The sequence below is a fragment of the Carettochelys insculpta genome, chromosome 3, assembly GCF_033958435.1.
Source record: "Carettochelys insculpta isolate YL-2023 chromosome 3, ASM3395843v1, whole genome shotgun sequence".
NCBI classification, from domain to species: domain Eukaryota; kingdom Metazoa; phylum Chordata; order Testudines; family Carettochelyidae; genus Carettochelys; species Carettochelys insculpta.
The window spans coordinates 91,327,164-91,354,673 of record NC_134139.1 but is presented as its reverse complement, the minus strand read 5'-3'; the positions used below and the strand labels follow the sequence as shown (position 1 = coordinate 91,354,673).

General features: G+C 41.3%; 1 protein-coding gene across 5 annotated transcripts in view; it reads left to right on the top strand.

The window, feature by feature from the left end:
- TIAM2 (TIAM Rac1 associated GEF 2) overlaps positions 1 to 27,510 on the top strand; it is a 260,365-nt gene that overhangs the window by 222,948 nt on the left and 9,907 nt on the right. For all 5 annotated transcript variants that reach the window (XM_074990337.1, XM_074990339.1, XM_074990336.1 and 2 more), the window contains 6 exons: positions 17,861 to 18,040; positions 21,612 to 21,680; positions 22,084 to 22,209; positions 23,111 to 23,219; positions 23,918 to 24,097; positions 25,920 to 26,038. In XM_074990337.1, coding sequence (XP_074846438.1) covers positions 17,861 to 18,040; positions 21,612 to 21,680; positions 22,084 to 22,209; positions 23,111 to 23,219; positions 23,918 to 24,097; positions 25,920 to 26,038 — 783 coding nt within the window. The remainder of the gene's footprint in view (positions 1 to 17,860; positions 18,041 to 21,611; positions 21,681 to 22,083; positions 22,210 to 23,110; positions 23,220 to 23,917; positions 24,098 to 25,919; positions 26,039 to 27,510) is intronic.

Sequence of the window (27,510 nt, the reverse complement as noted above, 5' to 3'; positions counted from 1 at the left end):
GTGAGTAATGATTCCCATCCTCCACAGGAGATTAATAAAAGCATGTAACGAATGAAGAAAGTCCTGAGAATCACTTTGCCGTCTAAGGGAGGGCAAATGGCTGTTTGTAATGGCGCATACATTAACCTATTTTCCAACAATTAGTCTATGAACATGCTATCCATGAAGACATTTACTGTGCATAGGTACAGGGGATCATTATGGTATAATAAACAGTGACTTCTCTGCCATGGCTACCAACATGTGTAAAATGGGGCTATCTCCAGTGATGATGGTGATTATTTAGAAACCAGGCAAAGGCCAGTAGTTGAAATTGGGTGTATAAACTATGGAAGGACTTCCTTTTTAATCAGTAAATGTTAGTAGCTGTCTAATTTTCCCTCCCCCAGAAGTTGACTAGAATATACAGAGAACGAAAGCATTTTAAAATGTGTCTTATACATGTGATCAGCATAAATATGACCTTTGATTTCATCCAGGACGTGGGTGCATGATAGGGTGCGTATATTGTTCAGGCACCAGAGTTCTTCCAGAGCAGAAGTTCTCTCAGCTCAGAATAACTATTCCCCACTCGTGACATCCCAAAAACTTCCCCAGAAAGAAATAGAAGAAAGAAAAACAGATATTTTTTTTCAGCAAAGATTGTAAAGCTCCTGGCTGGCAAATGCCACTATGCTGAATACATGAACAATAGGCATTGATTCAAATTGAAAGAAAATCAAACAGCTGACCCAGTCTTCATCAGGGGTCTCTCTGGGAGGAATGATATAAAAGGAAAAGAAGCCGCCGCTGGTTGCCTACAGAACCTGGTACACATTTTATGCACTGAGTCAGTTCCAGTGTATATTGTTCATGGGTATAGCTTCTTATTAGCTGCGCTTTGCAATTGCCCTGGCAGTGCACACATACCCAACATATGATGAATTGCAAGAGAAGTAGCTTCCCAAAGCTTTTGATGGCTATCAATAAGACATTCAGGATTATTTGTTTGGTGAGAAATTTTCTTTAGTACTTGCTGAGAACCCAGAAGTAGTGGAACAACCAGCAATTAACTTCTTTGCCTTTTTTTTTTTTTTTAAGGGGCCAGGGGGAGGAGGGGAAGACACAGTGGAGATCATAATTCCCTTGAAATCATCTGTTCAATGCTAGGTGGGCATTGTTCCAGTACAGAATCAAGATGTATTGCAAGAGGACAAGCTGATCTGGGAAACTGTCTATCATTGTTTGGTTCAGTTGTACATTGAAGGCATAGCTTTGCACTGAAAGCTGTACACAGCCATACTAAGAACTCAGAAAGATACCATATGACATTTCTAGATATTATAACATGTGCAGAATGGAGCTGGAGCCATGGCTGTGCCATCACACTGCTCCTTTTGAGCAGCGAACAGTTTAGGTAAGACAGAGGTCAGCAGAAGTTTTGTTGTTGACCACAGTGAAGCCAGGATTTCACACCCTCCCCATATTCAAGGGAGGACTGCATTTGTGTCTGACACCCGTGCAAGGTGCAAACACTTGGCCTCCAGTATGCATGGACTTCTAGAAGAGGACTTTCTAGAAGTTCATCAACATCTGCTGCAAATATCAGACGTTTCCCATCTGTTGTGTGTAGCACAGATCCTGCAGTTCAACCAAAATTAATAAGAACTGTAATGTTCATGGATTTGTAGTTCATTTCCAATTGTTCAATAGTGCCAAGAAGAAAAGTAGGTGATTTTATAAATGTGTGTGAGTTTGTGACTCCTTCTGTATGCTATCACATCCTGGTTTGCCTGGCTCGAGATAGGAACATTCCCTAGAAGCACTGAGACAATGAGTTTCTCATTAATGAAATTGGTTAACACAACTCAAAGAGGGAAGGAAACACACAAGTCTCTCTGATGCTTGCATGTGATGAAATTGATGAATATACATCTTTTCTTTCTGCTACTCTGGGAAAACTCCCTCAGGTTTACATGTAGATGAAGTATTCTTTGACAGCTATGAGGTATTGGATTCATTCTTCAAGGACGAGATGACACTGTTCTAGTGACAATAACATTCTGCACTTTCTTGGCTTGTAAGGAAGAAGCATTTAAGCACAATTTTGTCATCTCCCTGGCTGTTGGTATATCCAGCAGGGACAGCTTAACAGCGGCTACTGAATACTGGAGATGGAAGCACATTTATTACCATGCACTGCATGTAGGCACAGCACCAGTGATGTCAGAGTCCAGAGGGAGAATCATTCCAGCCCAGTGATGCTTCCCAGTGTATCTCTTTGACTTGTGACACGAGGCAAAATGAGCAGCTGTCCATGAGGGGACACAGGATACAGAATGGCAAAGCCACATGGAGAACTGGAGAAAGGAATGGGTCTCTGGCAGCCATAATTCCTCCATCAGTGGCCAGGTGGTCCTCACACAGTAGACTGTGTGGATAGCAAGGCAAGGGCTATATATCCTCCTTGAGCCATCCCACTTCCTCTGAGGTGCACCAAACAGCTGTCCATGAGGACACATCAGATACAGAATGGCAACAGCTGTGCGCCTTAGACAGTAGACTGTGTGGACAGCAAGGAAACAGCTATGTATCCTCCTTGAGCCATCCTACTTCCTCTGAGGTACTCTCCTGTGTGTAAGGACTGCAAGTATGATAAGTCTTTTCACAGGCCATTAGATGGCAGGGGAGAGTACATTATGGTATCCATCTAGCTGTCCATCTGCTTATGCAACTGGCAGGTGAAGTAATCTGCTGACCTTATTAAAAAATCAGTAGCTCTGCACCTATGTGAAAGAGAAGATGGATGAATAAAAATTATACAGTCAGAAATTAATAGCTTGAGAAGCTTCCCCCATCCTCCTTTTGCCCACCTGGGACAGAATCTTTACTCAGTCATTGCAGTCCAACCCCAGGAGACTTTCATGATGCTTACTGCTTCTGTCAGTAACAACAAGTGGCTGAAAGTGGCTACTACCTCTGTACCTTGTAAATATTTCAGGGAAGCAGAATATATCCTACCAATCAGTTACTCATTATTTTGTTTTGAAACCACATAATCCTCAGATAGAGTTTGATTTCATTGATTCCATTGAATTCAGTGGGTTGTAGATCAGTCTTTCAATGTTTTAACTGAAGTTTTTGCTGTCACAATTAGGGTTTCTTTTTATAAATCAACTGTAGTCTGTGCATTAATGGGAAAGGAAGAAGGTTACCCTTTCTGTCTCTAAAGAATATGAATGGCAAAGTTAAGATATTTTGAAAAGAAGGAGTGTAACTGGAAAGTGTTAAAAATCTCAGTGATTACTGTAGTTTCTCATTCAGCATCTAAGAAGTGTTTCTTGAATACAGAACAAAGCTCTGTGCATATAAACATATGCACATTTAGAATTCAGTATTTTGTGATGTTTTAAGATGAAATGTTAATATCATATATGGCAAGATCATTATCTGTTTTTAAAATGTCTGGACTTAAAGTTCTTTATTTCTGTTAATTAAACTTTGAACAAGAAACAGTATCCAAGATATTTTTAAAACATTTGCTGCAAAGTGAAAACATTTAAGGTGGCAATCAGAAAACAAACAAACAAAAACAAAACTTAGAAATAATGGTGCACGTTATGCACCAAATTTCTGAGATATAAAAGTTCAAATCCCTTGCACCTTACGCCTTATATATATATATCAAGTGACTCAAGCTTGAACTAGTAATACCTAGGGATTTGTGAACAGTTTGTATGTCAGAATTTCATACCTACCCTGTAATGTTGTACAGGTTCAACCTCTTACTCCCTCATCTGGCAACATCCGTGGTCTGGCATGACCATGGATGGATGTTGTAGGTCCAGAGAGTCCCAGGGCTGGGGCTGGACCTGCACTGGGGGCAGGGACTGGGGCCAGAGCAGTGGCTGGCAGCCTGGCCTGGACCAGAGCTGGAGCCCTTGCTGGCCCTGTTGCAGCACATGGGAGGTACAGCCCTCTCCAGAGCACAGGGCTGGGGCCAGAGTCCTTGCTGGAGCTCCTGCCAAGCTCCCATAGGAGGAGGAAGGGAGAAGCAGGGGGCAGGAGTCAGCAAGCCTCAGCGGCTGGAGCGCCAGCAGTGAGCAGCAGGGCCCTGTTGGCTGGGGAGCTGGTTAGGGAGTTGTGGGGCTGGGAAGCTGGCCAGGGAACTGTGGGGCAGGGATCCAGTGTGGGAGCTGTGGGGCCTGGGACCTGGCTAGGGAACTGCGGAACCAGGGGGCCTCAGGGGCTGGGTAGCCAACAGAAAACTGGTTTGGGTCCAGTGACTGGGTATCTGGGGCTAGGGAGTTGGACAGGAAGACAGCTGGGGAGCAGTGGGGCTGCAGCTGCCACAACAAGGAAACCACAGCTGGGGCCAGGAAGCTGGGGCCTGTGGCTGGCCTGGGACCTGGAGGCCAGCACCTTGGACTGAGGACCTGGAACTGGCTGGGGAGCTGCAAGGTCATTGACCACCCGCAGTCTGGCAAAGTCCCTCGTCTGGGACTGTTCAGGCCCTGAAGGTGCCGGACCAGGGAAGTGCAACCTGTACATGCATACTTCAGTGCAGGTTTGCAAAAGTTAAAGCTGTATGCTGTAAATGTGGCCAACCCTTCGCTGTTTCCACGATGAAGCACTGCCTTCTCCTCTTTCTGCTCTTTGAGTTGTCTCTCCCCACCAGTATGCTCGTTCACAGAACTGCCATAGCAGGAAGGTTCCTAGGTTGTTCTTCTGTACTACATATACAGTGTGTTGGTTTTAGGAGGGATATAAAACCTTGAGTCAAGCCAACAACAATCAGAATTGGAGGAGATAGGGGTGTTCTCTCTCTCTCTCTCACACATACACTCACTCACTACCTTAACAGGTATTTCACTGATCTCACCCAGGATGGCAGGTCTTAACGTTCATGTCTATCTACCTAGCTTTCTGTCAGTGGTATGAAAAGATGACAAACATCTGTCTCTATGGGACATCTGTTCCTTTTTGCTGTAAGTAAGATACACACATGTTTCTATATGTCTTAAAATAACTTTTCGCAAGAGGGTTGATCATTTTCTGTGTAAACTTTCATGGTGGATTTTTGTGGGCAGAACTTGTCTGATTATCACATTGCTAAATCATAAAGTAATTTAAAGGGTTTATTGTTTTGTTTTATTATTTTTCACTTCTTTAATATATTCAACTCCTAGACAGGAGCTGAAAATATTACTAGAACATTTGTATTTAATTTTGGAAATTAATACAATCTTTGACAGACCTATTAATTGGTAGCATTTTTAGTCGGTTTATGGATAGCTAATAATCCAGGCTTAATTAGCAAGTCTGGGGAAGAATATCCTCTTAGTATGGAATGTAAGTAGTCATTATTGTTCTTCAATCAAGAATAAGGACATTTCTGAACATAGAATTTAGCAGACTTTTTCAGTTATGGTGTATGAGTTGGGTTTTTTAATACTGATAAAAAACAAAGGAACAATATCTCTTTTTCCATATAATTGCACCTTAGTGAAGGTGATGCTGAGGACGTAACTTGCTTCTTTCTCAAATAATTAAACTCCCTCAGATGCTACCATGGATAAACGGGGTTGAAATGTTGCTCGACCCCATTTTTGTGACCACTGTAGATTGTCCTTTGTTTGAATCTCTTCACTTTGGCACTCCACTGCCCTGCCATCATCCAAGGACAGACATGATCCCTCAGCAGGACAGCACATGTGCACTATCTAGATGTCCTTGTAATGCTTAGCACTACTTAATAGTATGTCAGGAATTAAATGGTCTTTGGTTTGTTGACAGGCAGCCGCCCTGCAACTTGGCCTTACAAAATGGTTAATGCTATGTTGTTGCACCCCCATATTTTATGAAAATATGTTTTGAATATAACTCTGCATAACTTATATATGCTTTGTGCAAAAGGAGGCATGTAACCTATTGTTGGACATGTTGTAATTCCCTGAATGTGTATATCCTGTTTGTGAGTGTGTATCATTGTTCCATCTGAAGTTAGAATTATGAAATACAGTCAACCCTCGAGTTACACAGCCCCCACGAAACTTGAATTTTCACACGAGTCCAAGGGAGCCGCGCACATCCCCCGCGATGACACTCCCCTCCCACTCCCTCATGTAAACACGAGGTACGTGTATGTTGAGTGCGCATATCTTGGGGGACTATTGCATAAGCCAATTTATATGTATGTATCTGTACTAATGAAGGCCATTAGCAGTTCTCAGAAAACTTAATGGCCTGGTGCTCTAGGCAGTGATCAGTGAATAGTTTACTTTTTCCTGTAAGCCTGAATTATGGTTAGTCCTACAAAGACATGTGATCATATTACCTAATGCTGGAATCAATCTTGAATTTTGTACTTTTCCACAGGGGTGGGGGAATTAAACAAAGACTTCCTGCCCTGGGGAAATTCTGTATTGGGAATAGGAAGAAAACAATGATTGTTTTCAGCTGGCTTCACAGACAGCTCCCCACCCCAAAAAGATACAGAAAAACACCCCAAAATAAAAGTATTTGAAGGATAGCAATAGAGAGAAGCCGCTAAACACACTTCAGAGAGAGAAAAAAAAAAAAGCTCAGCTCTGGCTTGAGAAGAAATTTACCTGAAATAAGAACAACAGTGAGAGATTGATTTGTAACAACTCATAGTGCACTAGGTATAGCTGGAGTGTTTGTTTATTTTAGCTTAGTGACTTTGATCTATCTGTCCTCATTTGTTAACCGCTTTAAATTATGCTTTTTTATGCTTACTAAAGTCACTTTTAAAATCATTGGCTATCTCCAGTACAGCATTGTTTCCAGATCTGAAGAAGTGGGCTTGCCCCAGAAAAGGTCATCTTTTAACAAATTATTTTGATATTCTTTAAAATGCTTACATGACTGCTTTTTGTTTTGTTAAGGTACAGACTAACATGGCTACCTGTCTGTTACTAAGATCTCTTTTATTCATTATCAAACCTATATTGGGACAAGAAGAGGAAAGTACACTCACCCCTCATTAAACGAATACTTTACTTATGGATACTCACTTAAACAAGGGATACATATACTTACCTTTTGTTCACTAGACGAGTGAGCTCCCCTCACTAATATGAGCCTTACCCTTGCCCTGTAGACCCAACCTGCCTCAGCCTGAACCCCCCCGCCCTCCTCAGAACCCCAACCTGCCTCAGCCTGTATCCCCTCAGACCCAACTGCTAGCAGCCTGAGCCCCCTGCCCTCCCTGTGGCCCCAACCCACTGCAGCCTGAGCCCCCTGCCCTCCCTGTGGCCCCAACCCACTGCAGCCTGAACCCCCTGCCCTCCCCACAGCCCTAACCCGCCTCAGCCTGAATTCCTGCCTGCCCAGTGGCCCCAACTTGCCTCAGCCTGAACCACCCCACCCACCCTGCAGCCCCAACTCGCCTCAGCCTGAACCATCCCATGGCCCCAACCTCGTGCAATCTGAACTCCCGCCACGCACCCCACAACCCCAACCTGCCTCAGCCTGAACCCCCCTGCCCTTCCCATGGACCCAACCTACCACAGCTCTAACCCCTTCTGCCTGCCCCATGGATCCAAACCACCACCAGGTTTTAACCCTCCCTCCCTCTCATGGCCCCAAACTGCCCTCAGCCTTTAACTCTCCCAAATCCAAGGTTCTCACCTTTCAAAAGCAGTGCCACCTGCTGCCACGCCTTTGCTGAATTATGAGCACTTAGAGGAACTTGGACTTTGATGTGTATTTTAATGGTAATTTCATGTCCCTCTTACAAGTTTTCACCTATGAGCAGAAATTTGGGAACCAGTTGTGCTTGTATAGCAAGGGATGAGTGTATAGTATTTAAGGACCCAATTATGTGAGATACTGAATATCTTCTCAGTGGTGCTGAGTGCCTTGAGCCCTAGAAGTGTTAGTAAATAGAGGGAAACTGGGAAGGGATGTCACAGATTTTTATTCCATAGGCAGAGCATAGACTATTTACTAAAGAAATTTTTATTCTTGTAGCTCTTTGGCCCAGTATTTCTGCTTATGGTATAATATCCGTTTTGCCTGATGTCTCGTTTTATAAGTAAATTATTTACAAACACAATATTTTTGTGCCTTGATTAGCATAAGACTTACAGAGCCCTTATGAGCATGAATTCGTTAATGAACAACATAACACAGAATATTTTTATCAATATAAGTACAACCAGAAAGTTTAAAAAAGAACAAGCACAATTATATACATAAAATGTCTAGCAAGCTGCTCTTTCTCCCATTTTATATTTCAAAGCTTGTTTGTAACCCACACCATTTAGTGGTGGATATGGCTGACAGACCATTGATGTTATTTGTAATTCACATTGACCTTGAGGGCTGTTCCTACCCTGTGAGTGTTTAGGTATCTGGCTAATTTCCTTACCAATACATCAGATGCTGTTTAAATGGTAAATTTCAGTGACACCACTGCATTCTGTTAGCAGGTACGTATCAGGAGATTTGCTTTACAAAAAGCCATAATCCTTCAAGCCATGAACTGGAATTCTGTTTACATTCCTATACAGTATTTAATCCAATTAAAGATGAGCATGAACAGTACATCTCAAATTTTCATTTATCAGCTCAAAAGATAACTTCTGCAGAGCATTTCTCAAGTTGCAGATGTTGAGCTCAAAGTAACCTTGCTTCGAAAAGCCTATAGATATATATATATATATAATATATTGCACCTAATCCATCAGTAGTCGATTTAGTGCATCTAGAAGGTAAATCAGCAGCCTATGTCTCTGTAGTGGGTCCCCTTACTCTACCCTGACAACGAGAGGCAGGGAAGTTAATGGGAGAGTTTCTCCCATAGCACTCCCCCCCAGCGTAGGCCCTGTGGTAATGTAATGTAAGGTATGTCAGCTCCAGCTACATCATTCACATAATTGGAGATGCACAGCTTAGGTTGACTTTCTGTGGTAATGTAGATGTAGCCTTAGTGAAGTTGATGACAGCAGTCCGCAAAGCATGCCTTCAGGGAGGGGTAAAACCAGAGCTAAGAATTTAGTTTGGGCTCACGAAACTCAGCAGGTAGCTGCAACTTGCATGTGTCTGCGCAAGACTTTTTCTATTTGTAAACGTTGGAACTATTTTCACAAAAGGATGGTTATTCAACAAGGCAAGGAAAGTGGCCAGTTACACGTTCAATAGGGATTGCGTGTTTCATCAGATGAGTGGTTTGGTCATTGCTGTTAGAACAGGGAAAGCATAAGTGAACCCTGCATCAAATTATTGTAGCTACTAATTGAGAGTGTCTCCTTAATAAATTGTTTTATTACAGTGATCTGTGTTTCAAGATTTTACTTGCAATTGCACACAGCTCATGGGATCTTGTGTGTGTCCATTGCAGACAGATGATTCAGATGATCAAATGAGGATTCAAATCATAGCAGGGTATTGTGCTTGTTTTACCAAACGTTCATTTCAGCATGTACATAAGCAAAATACTAACATTTGGTTCCCTTTCCGAGCTGTCTAACAAATAATCTGGTCCTGTAGCTTCATCTGCAGGAGAAGCAGAGGCTGCGGTCTTGGACTCCTCAGAGGAAATAGATTTTAAGGAAGTTGTGATACTGCATACACAACACAAAAGCATGTAAGACCCCTGCCTGGAATCTTCTGTTCCTTAAACTGTATATATTAGTGACTGCTTCAGAATCAGCAAAGGGGGAAAGAGGATGAAAGAAATATTATTAATAAGAAGAATTGATTATAATCTAGACATACAGTAGTTATTCAGAAAAATTATTACACACTTCAATATTAGGTGTATACCGAGAGGTGCTTCCTTTTTCTAAATCAGGATGTCACTCCAGACACTCTGTCTGAATAATGCCATCTGAAAATGTGTGGTGCATTAAAGGCCTGGACACTGCATCATTACAGTGATGTTCAGTTTTGCTTTTAACTCCAGTACAAATTAGATCAGATTCCTAAGGAACTGGTTTTTCAGAGGTGCTGAGCAAAACTGTGAGCTGAGTGGGAACTGAAGGTGCTCAGCCGAATGCAGACCTAGTTGGATGCAAACCTTTGTACATTTCAAATCCTGATATGCTGTATTGTTGCACAGGAGTGTTAGATGTTTAACATACTATGCTTCTTTATCAGCAAATATCTCGATGGCTTGAAAAATGAAAGTAATATTAAAACTTCTCATGTTTTAATTAGAGCAACTTTACCTTGGCAGCATTATTTTACATTCTTCATAAGAAAAGCAAGCCAATGAGTTTTCCCTCAGACTTTGTCTACAGTTGCAACTGATTGGCAAAACTTTTGTCATACATAGGTATTTACCCCCTTTGCAACCAAAAAAAATAAAAAGTTTTGTCGCAGCAAGTGTAAGTGTAAATGCCTTTGTCAGTAAAGTGAACACCACTTGCGGAGGCTAGAAGTATTTTGTCAGCACTTTGGATTCCCACATGACAACTTCTAGTGATGAGGCTGTTGGTGCAGCCTTGTTGCTAAAAAGTTACATAGTGTAGACATAGCCTCAGTGTAAGAAAATGGCATTAGAATTCTGATTTAAATTTGAGATGGAATTTCAGCATTAATCTTAGGTCAGCTCATTGTATTTAGCTACTGTGTGAAAAATTCATCACTTTGTCTTCCTGTACTGCCTAGGTATGCTGCTGTATCAGAGAATCATAGAATACTAGGACTGGAAGGGACCTCAAGAGGCCATCGAGTCCAGCCCCCTGCCCCAATGGCAGGACCAAGTACTGTCTAAACCATCCCTGATAGACTTCTATTTAACCTGTTCTTAAATATCTCCAGCGATGGAGATTCCACAACCTCACTTGGCAATTTATTCCACTGTTTGACTACCCTGACAGTTAGGAACTTTTTCATAATGTCCAACCTAAACCTCCCTTGCTGCAGTTTAAGTCCATTGCCTCTTGTTCTATCCTCAGAGGCCACGAAGAACAATTTTCTCCCTCCTCCTTATGACACCCTTTTAGATACCTGAAAACTGCTATCATGTTGCCCCTCAATCTTCTCTTTTCCAAACTAAACAAGCCCAATTCTTTCAGCCTTTCTTCATAGGTCACATTCTCTAGACCTTTAACCATTCTTGTCGCCCTTTTCTGGACCCCCTGTAATTTCTCCACATCTTTCTTGAACTGCGGTGCCCAGAACTGGAAACAATACTCCAGCTGAGGCCTAACCAGCGCAGAGTAGAGTGCAAGAATGACTTCTCGTGTCTTGTTCACAACACACCTGTTAATGCATCCCAGAATCATGTTTGCTTTTTTGGCAACAGCATCACACTGTTGACTCATTTAGCTTGTGCTCCACTATAACCCCTAGAACCCTGTCTGCTGTAGTCATTCCTAGATACTCTTCCCATTCTGTATGTGTGAAACTGATTGTTCCTTCCCAAATGGAGCACTTTGCATTTGTCCTTATTAAACTTCATCCTGTTTACCTCAGACCATTTCTCCAATTTATCCAGATCATTTTGACTTATGACCCTATCCTCCAAAGCAGTTGCAACCCCTCACAGCTTGGTATCCTCTGCAAACATAATAACCGTACTTTCTATGCCAATATCTAAATCATTGATGAAGATACTGAACAGAACCGGTCTTAAAACAGACCCCTGCAGAACCCCACTTGTTATACTTTTCCAGCAGGATTGAGAACCATTAAGAACTACTCTGAGTATGGTTATCCAGCCAGTTATGCACCCATCTTACCGTAGCCTCATCTAAGTTGTATTTGCCTAGTTTTTTATAAGAATATCATGTGAGACTATATCGAATGCTTTACTAAAGTCTACGTATACCACATCTACTGCTTCTCCCCTATCCACAAAGCTCATTATCCTATCAAAGAAGGCTGTCAGATTGGTTTGACATGATTTGTTGTTTACAAATCCAGTCTGGCTGTTCCCTATCACCTTACCACCTTCCAAGTGCTTGCAGATGATTTCTTTAATTACCTGCTCCATTATCTTTCCTGGCACAGAAGTTTAGCTGACTGGCCTGTAGTTTCCTGGGTTATTCTTATTCCCCTTTTTATAGATGGGTACTATATTTGCCCTTTTCCAGTCTTCTGGAATCTCTCCTGTCTCCCATGATTTTCCAAAGATGATAGCTAACTCTAAAGGTAGATCTGAATATGCTTAGTTTGCAAATCAGGACTGTCTAAATATGCAGAGTGTCAGGGATATTGTAAATGATTTTTTGCTAGTGAAATCTGGTTCCCTAAGAGGTTCATTCTCAACAATCATCTCTCTCTCTCTCAAGAAACTACAACTTTCAGATTTCTATGGTTGGAGGTACTTTTGAATGTATAGCATTTTCTGTTCATAGGGTGGGTGAAGAAGGACCAAAAAGTACTTTAAACAGAAAAAATCAAACTAGGTCTACTCCTGTGTAGTGTTTAAAGCAAGTGGAAACTTCATGGACTTCTAAGGGTTTCTTCTCCCACAAGAGTAAATTCTAGCAAAGGCTTTTGGCATTTCTTGAAATCCTACTGCTTTTTTCCCCCCTCATTAATCAGCTACATTCCTAATCTAGTCTCATTCCTGGAAAATAATAAGGTACTTATATGTTAGGCAACTAACCAGACAGGCATTCAAGTTTAAAGTGTGTCATTTTTAACATCATTGCAACGGAAAGGGAAAGTGTCATTCTCTTCCTTTGTAATGATAAATCAATGTGCTTCACCTTCAGATAATAAATTCAAATAATTAATTACCTCTTTGTAGATGTAGGCACTCTTTGTTAGAGTGCACAAGTATGAAACCTAAGCAAATACTTTGTGTGTGCACATATACATCCACATACATGTACAGTTTATATATGTATTCTCTCTTTCTCTTTTGGTATATGCATATAAACCTCCCAGTGAAATGTTATATTATTGTTTTACTAAGCCTTTTCAAAAACGTTCCTGTTTGTCACTTTTTTTCAAACAAATGCCAGCTAGCTAGCAGAGCAGGTATTGACGTACACATGGCTCTTAAATGAGAAATGGTAAAATAAACACAGAGAAGCTAACACTAATTAACTTAATGCAACACTATTTTTCATTCAGTATCATTCAGTGTCAAGTTGCACTGTGCCAGTGGGCAGCCATGAAATTGTTCTGGAGCGTAACCATTTCTGATTAATGTCTTGTTTTCTTTTGCTAATTAATTTTGCTTAGGTTTTGAACTCTGCGGGGGATGGCACAGTTTCAGACTGCCATGTGCATAAGTGGCAAATAGTAAAGAAAATAAAGAAGGTTGTCATAGCTAAGGCTGCAAGTCTATTATAGAAGTCAGAGATTCGGTGTCTTGCCCAGGCATCTGGAGCCTGCTTCTGTGCCTGACCCCAGGGCTCCCCATGCACCTTGGTTAGCCCCAGAGACAGCAGCACTGGCCTCCTCAGAAGTGGCAGTGGTCCTACTCCAGCACTGGCAGACATTCCAGCACCTTTCCCTGGAGCACCAGTGGGTGCCCTCAAGACCCCACCCCCAGTGGCACCCCAAAGCCCCCAGATTTAGTCATGGATGGGTCATGGGGCCTTGAATTATTATTGCCCATGGCCTATTCATGATTTTTACTACCCATGACTAAATCTTAGCCTTCATTATAGCTTCCTAGTAAGGGGATTTTTTTAATAAGAATGTTCTCAGAGTATTTTTTTCTCAGATACATTTTACTCAGTGTTTTTGAGGCTCAGGCGTGACTCATAATCAATTTACATGGTATAAGCATCACTGCTTGGGCCCAAACTCACTGGAGAATCCGGCAGTATTAAGCATTAGCACATTATAACTTTGCCAGCACAAATCACTCTAAATGGTCTACTAAGATATTCCCTATTTACACAATGTTGTACTCAAAATACAGAGGCAATTGTATTGTCATTTCTTAATGCAAAATGCATGGCACCAGAGTGTGACCAGCCACAGAGAGGAGAGAAGGGAGTTTCTGACCCATTGTGTGATTCCTCACAACAAGAACCTCTGGGGCCTCTTGCACATCCCCATGAGTAGGGGAAATGAAACAGGATCATGGCCCAGCTCCCCGTTATATCAGGTTGCGCAGGTAGAGCTGGTGTGGCAGTAGAACAAGTGTGCACACCCACCTTGGAAAACCTGCTAAAAGGGTCATATTGAACATAACACAGTATGTAAGTCTAGGAACTGGATGATAACCCTCATTGCCATGTCTTACTAGACCTTTTCAACTTAAGTTATTTGTTTTAGACATTGCGGGCTAGATCCTGAGCCCAGGTTAAACCTCTCTGTGCATTGCCAAGGGGGAATGAGAGTCATTTGCAGCCAGCTGTGAACTATGCCAAAGGCTGGTCAGATTCATATTTTGGCTGCAGGATCAATGCAGCTTCCTTCCTTCTGGCCTTTGCCCAGATCCTGCCCTGATTCCATTTACGTGAATTTTAGTTTTGTAATGCTGCTGGGATTCAGAATAGTAACGACACCCTGTGAAGCTGACACAGAGTATCACTGCTATTTACTGAGGCCCACCAGTCTGCTTAGCACTGTCCAGAATTAAAGGAAGAAGTAGTATGCTCCACGAGCTCGCAAAATAAGGCTGAGATTACCAGTCACTTGGCATCCAAATCCCCTAGTTGGCAGTGGAGAGCTCAGCCTACTTCACTAATTGATGAGATACTGTACATAAAAGGTTCTGTGACTCGCACTGATAGCAGGTGGTGAGCAAGCTTTGATGTGACAGAGCTGGTGTAGAGGAATCAGCATAGAAAGGCTTTAAAGGTGTGTTTCAAGGAAGGATTTGAATATAGTGTGTGAGGAGTAGGAGGCTGGGTGAAATGGAAGGTTGCAGCAGGAATAAAAGGAGGAAAGAGTTGCAGGAGGTTGTGGCTAGTAAAAAACACAGGCAATAGAGTAGGGCAAAATGAAAGCAGGAGTTGTATACAGAGGCATTGGTTTGTTGTTACAGTTGTTCACAAATGCAGGGTGGCTGGTCCAGACAAAACCCAGTGAATCTGTCATGATGCACTGCCAAAACTCTTCTGCAAAGGGCCATGTCCTGTACTGCCTTTCCTTTTAGTATGACCTTTCACACCTGTGTAATATGGGCATAAAGTCCTGTCATTGGGTAGCATTCCATAGTTTGTATCAGGTATAAATGGCTGCACCAGGAATAAAGAATCTGTCCAGGGGAGTGCACAACCCCATGTGCATATGGGGCCATGTTCTGCAATATCTGATTTTACAGAACACAGTGGGCAGTGAGTCTGCAAACTGTAAAGATGTATAGGCCCGAAGCCCCATCTAAAGCAGGGGGCGTGTACTGCAACATCCAAGGACTAGACTTGTGTCAATGTAAGCTGTCCTGACAGTTTAATAAAATAAAGGCATGGGATACAATGGGGATTTAATCAGGAAGCGGCTGGGAAAGCTTAGTTCTTCAAAGTTCATGGTCACTCTGCAAGATGCTTCCAGATCATCTTCACCATCCCACGTCCCTTTCAGGAAATTACAGATGACGCATTCACCATTCGTGCTCAAATGCATCTCTCTATATGTAATTTATTACACATTTTTTCATACAGATTAATACTGTGCTTTGCTTACAGCTTTCAGTAGGCTATCCAGTGTCCTTGATCAAGGGTTGCACTCCCCTTGATGTCAATCAGAACTGCCCACACACGCATCTTGAGCAGTATGTTGCCTGAAGTCTGAGTCATTATGACACAAATGCCAAACTTACTGACATCAGAAATAAAGGGGACAAAACTCAAGTGTTTTGGAAAGGCTGCTTCTTTTAAAGGTTCTTAAAATAAAACTGTGATTTGCTAAGTGAAAGGAATTATTTCAACAACTGCTATTTGTAATGCCACAAAGTTAAGCGGGAAATGTGACAGATTTCATCGAGAGAAAGCTATAATCTCAATGAAAACAGCAGAGAGTCCAGCAGCACCTTAACAAGTTGTTTGTTCATCTTTATGGTGCCACCAGACTCCTTGGTTTTTCTGAAACAAACTAATATTGCTGCCTCTCTGAAACCTATAATCTCAACAAGTGCCATTCAGTGTGTGTTGTATTTTGTCATATCTATTTCATGCTGTAAGCATGGCCCTTAATGAGATTCTACAGTCTTGAGAGCTGCCATTGTTACAGGATTGATGCTTGCATGCATTTGTGATGCAAAGTACTGTAAACAGTGTTTTGCGAATAATGACCATTTAAAGCCAGGAACTGGAAAGTCTTGTGTTGATATGGCATGTGTTGCAATTATTTGACATTTTAAAAAATTGTACCCACTTAGTAGGATGTTAGGAATGCATATTTATTTTGCCCAATAATAAGTGAGGATTTTATGCTGATATTTATGGAGTAATTTATGTGATGTATGCCATCTAATTATTACAGGAAACGTGGCAGAGCCCTTTATCCTTTAGGAGCTTTCCTTTACCTCCCTAAACAACAGAAGAAATGTTTATTTGTCCATTGGATGACTCCATAATGTGGCAAACCTTTGTAGGTTCTGTGTCAGGTGTTAGCCTGATATTATTGCTTCAGACACCTAGCTCCATATTCTGGACTGAAGTCTGTGCTGTGCTGAGTTTGGACTCAGAAAGGCTCAGAAGGGAAGAGAGTGGAAATGAGCCACCTTTCCACTTCCCTAATTTTGGGCCAGTTGAAATGGCTTTTTGGAGTAATTTAGAGTAATCAGAAGGCTTGTGCATGTTACAAGATTGCTTTGTTGAATCAGAGCTTTAGTTCAAAATAATGAAGGATGTATTTGTATACAGACCCTGACCTATGTTGGTGGTGGGTTTCACTGATGGTTTGGTCTCCTAAGTAGAATATATGATGTAGCACAATGTTTTGTGACAATCCAGTATTGGTATTGTACAGTCCAGGTGTAAGCATTAGTAGTACAAGTATTTGAAAACATGACCACTGAGGAGGGGAAAGAACTGTTCAGTGTGGTACATGCAGGTATATAACTTGGAGTAGTAATGGGCTAGAACTGGACAGTGGAAAAAATGAATGAGGACTGTGGAATAGGTTTCCTAAAGATGTAATCATAAACCTCAGATCTGCTTGAATACCTCAGTGATACTCGTGGTATAAAGCTGTATTCAGACAGATAGGAGTGCTTGTGTAATGTAAAAGTGCGCTAGGCTAACCACTCCATAGTACACAAAGAACCGTCTTGCATGGTCTGGAGAACATTCTCTCTTTTCTGCTATCTTTGTCTTGTAGGATTCACGGCCTTTACTGTTTCATCTCCAATTCTCATTCTGCCTAAGAAACTCTTTTATCCCCTTTTTACAGTGGTTAACATTTTTCAAGCACCCCTAAGAGATTTAGGTTCTGATGTCCCATTTTCAAAAGTGACTTTGACGCTAAGAAGCTCAAGTCTTAGTGAAAGTCAGTAATTTGAAGCAGATGACAAATAACTATATTTTTCTAGTAAAAAGAAAAGGAACATTTTACTTTCTGTCCCTTCCTCATTCCCTGGAGTCAATGTGGTTTTAAAAAAAGGCAGAAATAGATCACATAGAAAGTAATTTCAGATGATACTTAGTACCAAAATAGATGTTCCAGATTTAGCATGATCACGTGGAAGTCAATATACAAAATGCTGGATGAGGTTACTAAAAAAACTGCAGATTTTAGTGTTTTGATCTGTGAAACAGTATTTCTTATAAGGGTCACATTATGCCATTGGTCATTTCATTTTATGCTGTATTATGTCTTCACAGCAATGGGGAGCTGTGCTTAAAATATTAATGGCATGGCTTGGCCCAGTGAATTTACAATAGAAGCAAACCTGAATTTGTGAATCTCCTCTCATTATAGAAAGCTTTAAAAGGCTGCCTCTGCATTTTGTGTTGTATGTTTTCAAATGCGTCCACTTCTTTTAATCCAATAGAGCACCGAACAAATCTCTGCGTTGTACCAGAATTTTCCCAAAGTACAGGCAAACAGTATGGAAGGACAAAAGGACAGCCAAGATCTGCCCCTGAGACCACTGGGACGACCCCTATCTGATGCTGATAGGTTGAGAAAGGTCATCCAAGAACTTATGGACACTGAGAAATCATACGTCAAGGTAATAGAAAAAGCTTTCTGTTTAGCTGTGTTTTTTCTGTTGAGCTCTATAATGGTTTGCATACTATACATGTACATTTTCTGTCTTATCTGTGTCTGAGTTGACCTCTAAAAGTGTCTAACCCTATAGAACTTGCTCACACCACCTTCAATGGACTTGCCTCTTGTGAGTAAAGGTTGTTGAGGGGGCCCAAGATTTTTGATTCCCTGGCAATTTGAGGTATATTCCTATATCTGGGGGGTGGGGAGGGAGGTATGGAAATTGATGGACAGAGGACATTCGCAATATCTGAGATTCAGATCATTCAATCTGATCATCCAGTGAATTTTTCCATAGTTCTCTAGAATTTAAACTTCCATTTATTTTTTTTTTAAAGAAAAACTGTTCTGGCCCTGGTGGTTATGAAGAATGCCATTACCATGGAAGCTAATGTATTGGTCAATCCATGATTAAAAAACACAATGCACAGTTTCATTTGTTTCTAGAATGACTAATTTGTTTACTTAGTAAATAAGGCTCCAATTTTTCTCGAATGCAAGCTAACGTAAGTCTGGATTTAGAAAGTAGTAATTTCAATTGAAAGTCTTGTGTAAAGCTTAGATTTCAAAGAATCATAGAACACTAAAACCGGAAAGGACCTCGAGAAGTCATCAAGTTCTGTCCCCTGCCCTCATGGCAGGACCAAGCACCATCTAGGTCATCCCTGATAGATGTTTATCTAGCTTGCTCTTAAATATCTCCAGTGATGGAGATTCCACAATCTCCCTAGGCAATTTATTTCAGTGTTTACCCACCTGACAGTTAGGAGGTTTTCCAAATGGCCAGCTTAAACCTCCTTTGATGCAGTTTAAGGCCATTGATTCTTGTCCGATCCTCAGAGGCCAAGAAGGACAATTTTTCTCTCTCTCCCTTGTAACCCTCCTTTAGATGCTTGAAAACCAGTATCATGTACCCTCTCAGTCTTCTCTTCTAAACTAAACAAGCCCTGTTCTTTGTCTTTCCTCATAGCTCATGTTCTCTAGGCCATCTCCAATTTCTCTACATCTTTCTTGAAATGTGGTATCCAGAATTGGACACACTACTCCAACTGAGGCCTAATCAGTGCTGAACAGAGCAGAAGAATAACTTCTCGTGGTTTGCTCTCAGCACCCCTGTTAATGCATCCCACAATCATGTTTGTTTTGCAAGAGCATCACACTGTTGACTCATATTTAACTTGTGGTCTATGACCCCTAGATTCCTTTGTGCAGTACAGTAATCCCTCAAAACGCATGATTTCGAGTTGCACTTAACTTGCATTAGCGTGAGTTGAGCACAACTCAAAATCCTGCTCCCCCTGGCTGCAGTTCAAACTCCCCAGCTCGCACCCCACCCCACGCATGGCTCTGGCTCTCTCCACTCCCCCATGCACAGCTCCAGGTTACCCCCTGCAGGGCCACATGGCCCTGGCTCAACTCCACCCCCACCACCCTCCCTGCAGCCTTAACCCACCCCAGGCTAAACCCTCCCCAACTGCCCCCCCAACCCCAGGACTTACCTTTAAAAAGGAGCTCCAGGTGCCCCTGCTGCTTCCCCAGCTGCAGAACATGCGTTCCTCTGAGGAAAAAAGCACCCCCTCCCCCGACTTATGCAAAATTCCAGTTATGTGAAGGTGCATGGAAACACAATTCTCACATAACTCGAGAGACTACTGTACTCTTTCCTAGACAGTCACTTCCCATTCTGTTTGCATGAAGCTGATTGTTTCTTTCTAAGTGGAGTACTTTGCATTTGTCCTTATTAAACTTTATTTACCTCAGACCATTTCTCCAGTTTGTCCAGATCATTTTGAACTATGACCCTCTCCTCCAAAGCAGTTGCAACCCCTCCCAGCTTGGTATCATCTGCAAATTTAAGAGTAGTTCTCTCTTTGCCAACATCTAAATTGTTGATGAAGATATTGAACAGAAACAGTCCCATAACAGACCCCAGCGGAGCACCACTTGTGAGGCCCTTCCTGTGAGCATAATTGAGCCATTAATAACTACTCGCTGAGAATGGTTATCCATCCAGTTATGCGCCCATCCTTATACTAGCCCCATCTAAGTTGTATTTGCCTAGTTTATTCATAAGCAGATCATGTGAGACTGTATCAAACGCCTTACTAAAATCTAGGTATACCACATCCATCACTTCTTCCTTATCCCTTTGTTGACCTTCATCAAGGAAAAAGCCTGTTCATTATCCCCAGTACTGCCAAACAAGTAGAAGTCTAGGGGAAAGGTAAACAAGGTGTTTGCTTTAGAAATCCCAATTTTCAAGGTTTCCTTGAAAAACTAAGTATGTCTACAGAAAATAGATCCCTGAAGAAGTTCAGCTTTTTCTTGTACAGCAGTCACTTTAATCAAGGTTCAGACTGTGCCATCAGATATTTAGATGTATGTACTTATGATACATAGCAAGCTTTGGTGATATGAGACACCTAACTGTATGTGGTACCTAAGAGACCTAAGCTACCTGCAGGCATTTGGTAATCAGATACACTTGTGCCTCTTTAATCTGGCATGCCAGGGTATGCTGGAATAAAGAGCTTTCCAGGGAGGGTGCTACAGGATCTGGACATGAGGGAGATGGAGATGGGGCACCTACCTTGCACCTTGCTCCCAGGGGCAGATGTGGCTCTGCATCCCTCATTGCTCGCAGGCACTGCCCCCTTCTGCTATGAGAGCAGTGGGAAAGAGGTTCAGGAGCAAGAGTGTCCCTGCACTGTCATTTCCCTCCAGCTGGAGTAGAGGGAGCAGCAAGTTGCAGAGCCACTTCCTTCTCCCCTGCCAGAGTTCATACCCTGGGTATTCTTGGATTAGGGACACCCAGCATACAGAGATTCAAGTGTAGTAGCTGTCAAGGATGACAGTTCAGAATCTTTTTATTGTGATTTAGTATGGAGGTCATTGAGGTGTGTTTTTAAACATCCCAAATCAGGTAATTCATGACATTTTGGTGCAGGGCTCTCAAGGAGATACACTTCCTGCCCTCTGCGTAAGAAATTCTGCCACTTTTTCTTAGGGTCACAAAGCCCTGTCACATTGACCCATGGAGCATCAAATCTTTGAAGCAATGACTGGAAAACCCCTTAATCATGTTCCCCTGAGGGAAAAAAAAAACAACAACAACAAACCACACAGATGTATAATAAGATTTTAAAAGATTGCTCGTGTGTAACAGATTTGTTAATTTTGTTCACCCAAGTTGCACCTTGCTGGTGTTCATGTATTTAAATATTTGTGTTCATAAAACCATCTTTGGTAATATTTTTATACATCTCTGCACTAAAACATAAATTCTTTGTTACACTGGGTTGATAAAGCTACAGGGTTGATAAAAGCTTTGGTATTTTGGGCTACAGGGTTGATAAAGCTTTGGTATTAGCCAGCATCAAATTAGCTTACATCTAAACTAAAACATAATGTTTTGGTGTTGCAAAATAGTTAATTGTTTCTCCGTTTTCTCCTTGACCATATTTTATGCGCCGTGCTCAAGTGCAATAAAGTTTTGAACGCTTAATGCTGAGCAAATTTCTTGTTTTTTGCAGGATTTGAGCTGCCTTTTTGAATTATATTTGGAACCACTTCAAAATGAGACCTTCCTGACTCAAGATGAGGTGAGACAATGGTTAAAAAAGAGGCTTTCTTCATTCTTTTTAATTCTTTGTAAAATCACTTGACACTGTTACATTGCTGAGGAAATGACAGAGAAAGCAAACAACATAACAATAGAGCATAAACCATTGTGTTTTTCTATTTAGCACATTAGTTACATCTTTTGTAATGGTAATCAATTCTCCTGACTAAAGCATTTTTAAATTTTCTTTGTGTTTTCTAACGTTCTTTGTTTTTCTTAGAGTCATTGCAAATGCTATTAAGAAAACAACAACTGAAACCCCTGCCTAAAATCATTGACCTGTTTCAACCCTGTGTTTACAGCAGCTTCTGAGTGGATTGTTGCCTTATGGCATCCGTTAGGGTTGGAGACTTCATGTCTGCCATGTTTGATTTTCCACACAGATGGAGTCATTGTTCGGCAGTCTGCCAGAAATGTTGGATTTTCAAAAGGTATTTTTGCAGACCCTGGAAGATGGAATTTCTTCTTCTTCAGATTTTAATACACTGGAAACCCCATCCCAGTTTCGGGTAAACATATGGTCTTTTAACTCATTGTAACGTGCCTGAAAGTCTGTGCAGAATTCTGGTATTGAGGTTTTTCTCTCTCTCTCCTCTTTCTCTGCTTCTTATCTGGGCTGTTTTATTGAAAATACATATACACAAAAGCCCTTCCTTTTCTTTTTGAAAAGTGAATTAAATGCTCATGCAACATCATTTTGACAGCAGTGGAGACTGGCATTCTCTGTTGTGAGCAGCTGTGCCCCACAGCATTTCTGACCTGAAGGGACCACCCGTGTGAGTGAAGGAAGAGTCAGTGTCCATTCCTTTGTAATGCTTGGCCTCATGGCTGACAATGGCTGCTAGATGAGATGGTTATTTTGGTGATGTCTATAGGGAACTGTCTGAAACCATCCACTTACTGTAGGTCACTGAACAGCTGTCAGTCAGGAAAAACTTTTACCTACCAATCTGGATTGGATATGAGTATATAACCAAAAGCCAAAAGGCTCCGTATCCTATTTATAACCCTTTCATGTATACAGTCATGCTTTGGAGAGGCTATTCTTGTTTTTTGAGCACATGGCCTTTGGAGAAATGAATTTCAGAACCAGCTTTTTTCAGTTTTAAACTGAGCACTTTTATAAGAAAGCCAGTGAAACAAATCAAATAAGGAATCTAACAAGACCATCTGGCTTTCAGAGTAAAGCCAAACTTCCATGTTCTGGTATATGGTGATTTCAGTTGTTAATTTGGGTTTTTGGTTACACATAGAGAATTACCCTTTCCAATGTGGGTTAGAACACAAGCTGTCCCATCATGAAAACAGGTTCACAATGTAAACTCGCAAAAGCCAGTGAAATCATTCCATAGACTTCAATTAAGATGTTAATAATGAAATAAATAAATATGTTGGTTAACTTGGTTTCAGAAACTGCTGTTTTCACTCGGAGGTTCTTTCCTGTATTATGCTGACCACTTCAAACTGTACAGTGGATTCTGTGCAAACCACATAAAAGTCCAGAAAGTTCTTGAGAGAGGTAATTAATTGTCTTGATTTAAAGTAATCTGCATGATAATTTTAAATAAGTCACTATCACGAGTTTCATCTATTTGAGGCTTGTGTTTCATGAGAAGTCTCATATGTAAAAAGAAGTGGGAGGTCTTTTCATGTGAGTTTCTGTGGTCTGTCCTTGTGCAGCAATGTAATAATGATCTGAGGCAGTAACAGGAAAAGCTTAATCTTCTTTAAGTAACACCTCCAGACAACTTGAATAGCAACAGAAGCCATTTCCATAAGGCTGCGCTATCTACAGATCCAGTTCATGCTTTAAAAACAGCAGCCTTCAGATCTATGTTTGGATATTTGTGCGTGTGCAACATATGAAGTTTTGTGTCAGTCAAAGCTGCAGAGAATTAAGTTTAGATTGAAATGTACGTGATAACAGTTCTTTCACACTGAGCTCTTGGTGCTTTGTTGCAGACTAAGTTTATGGTACATAGAGAGAGTTATTCCCAGGAGATGCTCACTCACCAACTATCAGTTCTATAACATATATCATTTAAATATACTTATCATGCTGTTAAAATGTACCAATAATTTGTAATTTTCTGCTTTAAGTATTTCTTGAAATGCATACGCAACGTGTCTTAAAATGGAAGCATTGTTTTATATCGTTCATAAATTAGCCTCTGCAATTTGCCAACTGAACTGATCACCTGTCCTTTGTGCATTTAGCCAAAACAGATAAAGCTTTTAAGACCTTTTTGGATGCACGGAACCCCACAAAACAGCATTCTTCTACCCTGGAGTCGTACCTCATCAAGCCTGTCCAGAGAGTGCTGAAGTACCCCTTGCTCCTGAAGGAGCTGGTGTCCCTGACCGATAATGAGAGTGAAGAGCATTATCATCTGACAGGTATCTACCTTTCTGCCTTGTATGGGGACTAAAGGGAGTGTTTAATTTCAAGCCTTATTAAAATGGTGTGACTGCTGCACAGCAGGATTTCTGTGATGCTAGAATATTTTCACGCTTAGAGAGAATCTCTTTAAAAAAGAAAAAACAAAACCAAAAACAGTGACTAAGAGCAAACTGCTTTCTGTTGTAAGAATTCTTCCTGGAGCTTAGATGCTGGAGAATCTGGATGTCTTTGGAAAAAATGGGTGTGTCCAAATGCTGCTACAATGGATGGGACCAAGATTCCCAGACTCTATTATTCTAGGCCATTTCTACACATATGGCCTGAAATATGCTAATGAGGCACGGATGTAAATTTCTGGCACCTCATTAGCATCAGGTCACGATTTGGAGTCCGAAAGAAGGTCTTCCAGACTCCAAAACAGCGTGTAGAAGTGCAGCCCCTGGGGGATCTTCTGGAATGAAGTCCTACTTCCAGAGGCCCCTTCTTCCTGAAAATTTTCCCTTCTTCCAGACTCCAAATCATGTGACCTTATGCTAATGAGGTGCCAGAAATTTACATCAGCAGCTCATTAGCGTATTTTGGGCCATTTATTAGCGTGGCATGTGTAGAAACAGCCCTTGAAAGGCAATTATGACAGTCTGTGCTTCTTAAAATTTTCTCGTTTTTAAATAGAAAATGATGACAAAAGCTCCATCTTGTGGTTGTTATTCACTGGTGACACATGTTAAATAACTCGGACAAATCAATGAGTGAAAAGTGCCCATAACCACCTTCTTGGTAGAGGTGGCAATATAACTTCAGACGTTTGCAGTCTTCCCATTTGGAAAGTAAAAGACCTTCTCTTTAAGCACGATGACCTTCTGTTTAAGCACAACAAAAGAGAGAGCACGTTTGATTATTATAACAGGCTTATGATCAGTTCATGTAGTACCAATGGCAAAACTTTCCTTTGACTTCAGATGGAGCTGGATAGAGCATTTAATGTTGATTCTTATGAAGAATTCAGAATAGATGCCAAGTAAATACAGGTGTTAGCAAACCTAGTCACTTAAAAAAATAGTCAAACATGCAGTTGTGCCAAAACTCCCAACAGCTGGTGAAATTCTTATACAAAACATACGACTTTTGCATCAAAAACAATTTTGTGGAAGAAGGCTTATGGAATAAACTTGACACCAAATATGAGAAGAGTGGTCATTTGGCAGGGTAAGGGGAAGTGAACCACACCTGTCCTAACCCCTTTAGGTATAACTAAAAAAATCCCAGCTGAAATTCAAAGCCCTTCTTGTAGTAATATCCATTTTAAAAAGATGATTTAGGAATTTAACCCCATGTTTCCCCAAGATTCCATAAGCAAAGAGCCTGTATGGCCAGCTTCTGTATTTCTTCAAGTCTTCCTGTGCTGAACCAAACATTTTTTTTAATTGTACAACTCATGAAAACAGCTTTGGTGTGTCTATGGTCATCTGAAGCTCCCATTGATTCTTGTTTATATTAATGGTGCCACAACTGCCATCAGGCTGAAATTTTATATAATTTGTAGCTTTTACTAAAATTTTTATTTGTCTTATGAGGTACTTAAAACACTAAGTTCTTTGAACATGTTGATCAGGATGTATGGAGCCCATATTTACTATGACTAAGTAAAGTACCTATGTAGTCATCATTATTGGGCATGGACAATAGCGGCTTGAGATCTTGAAAAAGGGGGGCCCTGAGTTAAAATTTCTCATAGATTTTAATTAGAAAACCCCAGATATTTAGAAAATGAAACTGAATTATTTGTCTGTTAAATGGTGGATATGTTTAAAACTTCAGAAGCATTGAAGGCAATGGAAAAGGTAGCCAGTCATATCAATGAGATGCAGAAGCTATATGAGGATTATGGTGCTGTGTTTGACCAACTGGTTGCAGAGCAGAGTGGAACAGAGAAAGAGGTAAGAGAAGAAACGGAACATACTCACACTTCAGATGTAGTCCATTAAGACACTGTATCTCCTTAACTCTTACTGAAGTCACAAAGAGGATCTTAGTTGGGATTTCAAGGTGTCAGTTTTATGTCTATCCCATCAGATGTCCCTCTCAAAGAGCTGACAAGCAGTGCATGGCCAATTGAGGTGTAAATCTACTTCACAATGAGCTGCCACTCACTCATTGTTCCTGTGCATCCCAGTGACTAGCACGAAAATGTGTTGTTTCAAAGTGCACTGGGGAAATTTTAGTGCATGTCAGTAGGCTCCACGCAGATACTTTGTGCACAAAAGGCAAGTATAAAATAGATTTACATCCCATGCTGCAAACTGAGTGTTCATATAGATAAGATCTCAGCAGGTACTGTCATGTTAACATACTGCTGTCAGGTCTTCCATGAGGTGCTGTTGGGAGCAGTCAGTCAATATAATTCAAAGCAAGAAAACAATGTCGATAAGTGGCTCACAACTTTTCCAGACTACTGTGCCCCTTATTTGTTTTATGCTCCCCCAAGTTTCATTCACGTTTCCTGGCCCTGTCCTGAACACTAGGGGTTGGTGAGGCTGGGCCAGGCTTACCAGCCTCCTCCTGAGCTCTGGGGGAGGGGTGGGGACACCTTCCCTTGTGCAGGGAGTGCCAGGGCTGCCAAAGCTCCCTCTGTTCGGTGCTTCAGCCAAGGGCAGGAGTTGAGCATTTGGTGCAGAGGGGCACTTACCCTGTCTAGTGGCCAGCAAGATCAAGAGCCCCATCTCCGTTTGGCCGTTTCTGGTTGCAGCTGCCCCAGTGATGTTTCTGTAGTATCACTGTTCCCTGCATTCTCTGCCCCCCAGCGCTGAGCCTGAAGTACTTTGTTCCTCCTCTCTCTGCCCTTCCCTTTCCATGTTCTGTAAAACTATCAGATTCTAGGCACTTCCTGTTTTTGCGGCACAACCAAACCCTGTCTTAAATTGGGGTAAGAGGAAATGGCACACCAAATTTGGTGGCACTAGCTCTTCTGCTTTTGGAGTTCTCAAACAAATAAATTCACAGAAACCATCAAATATATAGAGATTTAAAAGAAAACTAGAGAAAAGATAATGGATCGTGTTCTCTCGTGCCTTCCAGAACAAGACCATCAAGCTCTCTAGTTAGTTGTTTATGGCCAGTGATGTGTAAGTGGATCAGTTATTTAGCTTGACTGTTAAAGGTACAGAGCAGATGGGATACCTACAGATTTCATTGTTCTACGTTCACCCAGTAAAATTGTTCTGTTCTGGAAGAAAGCACTGCTCAAGAGAAAGAAAGTCTAAGAGCACCAGCCATGTCCTAACTCAGTCAGGACAGGATCTTATACACTGATTAGTCTACAGAAAGACAAGGGATGATTAAGGCTGTATTCCAATGACTGAACTCCAAATCAGACCTAACATTCTTCATATTAAGTGGCAGTAGCAAAAAT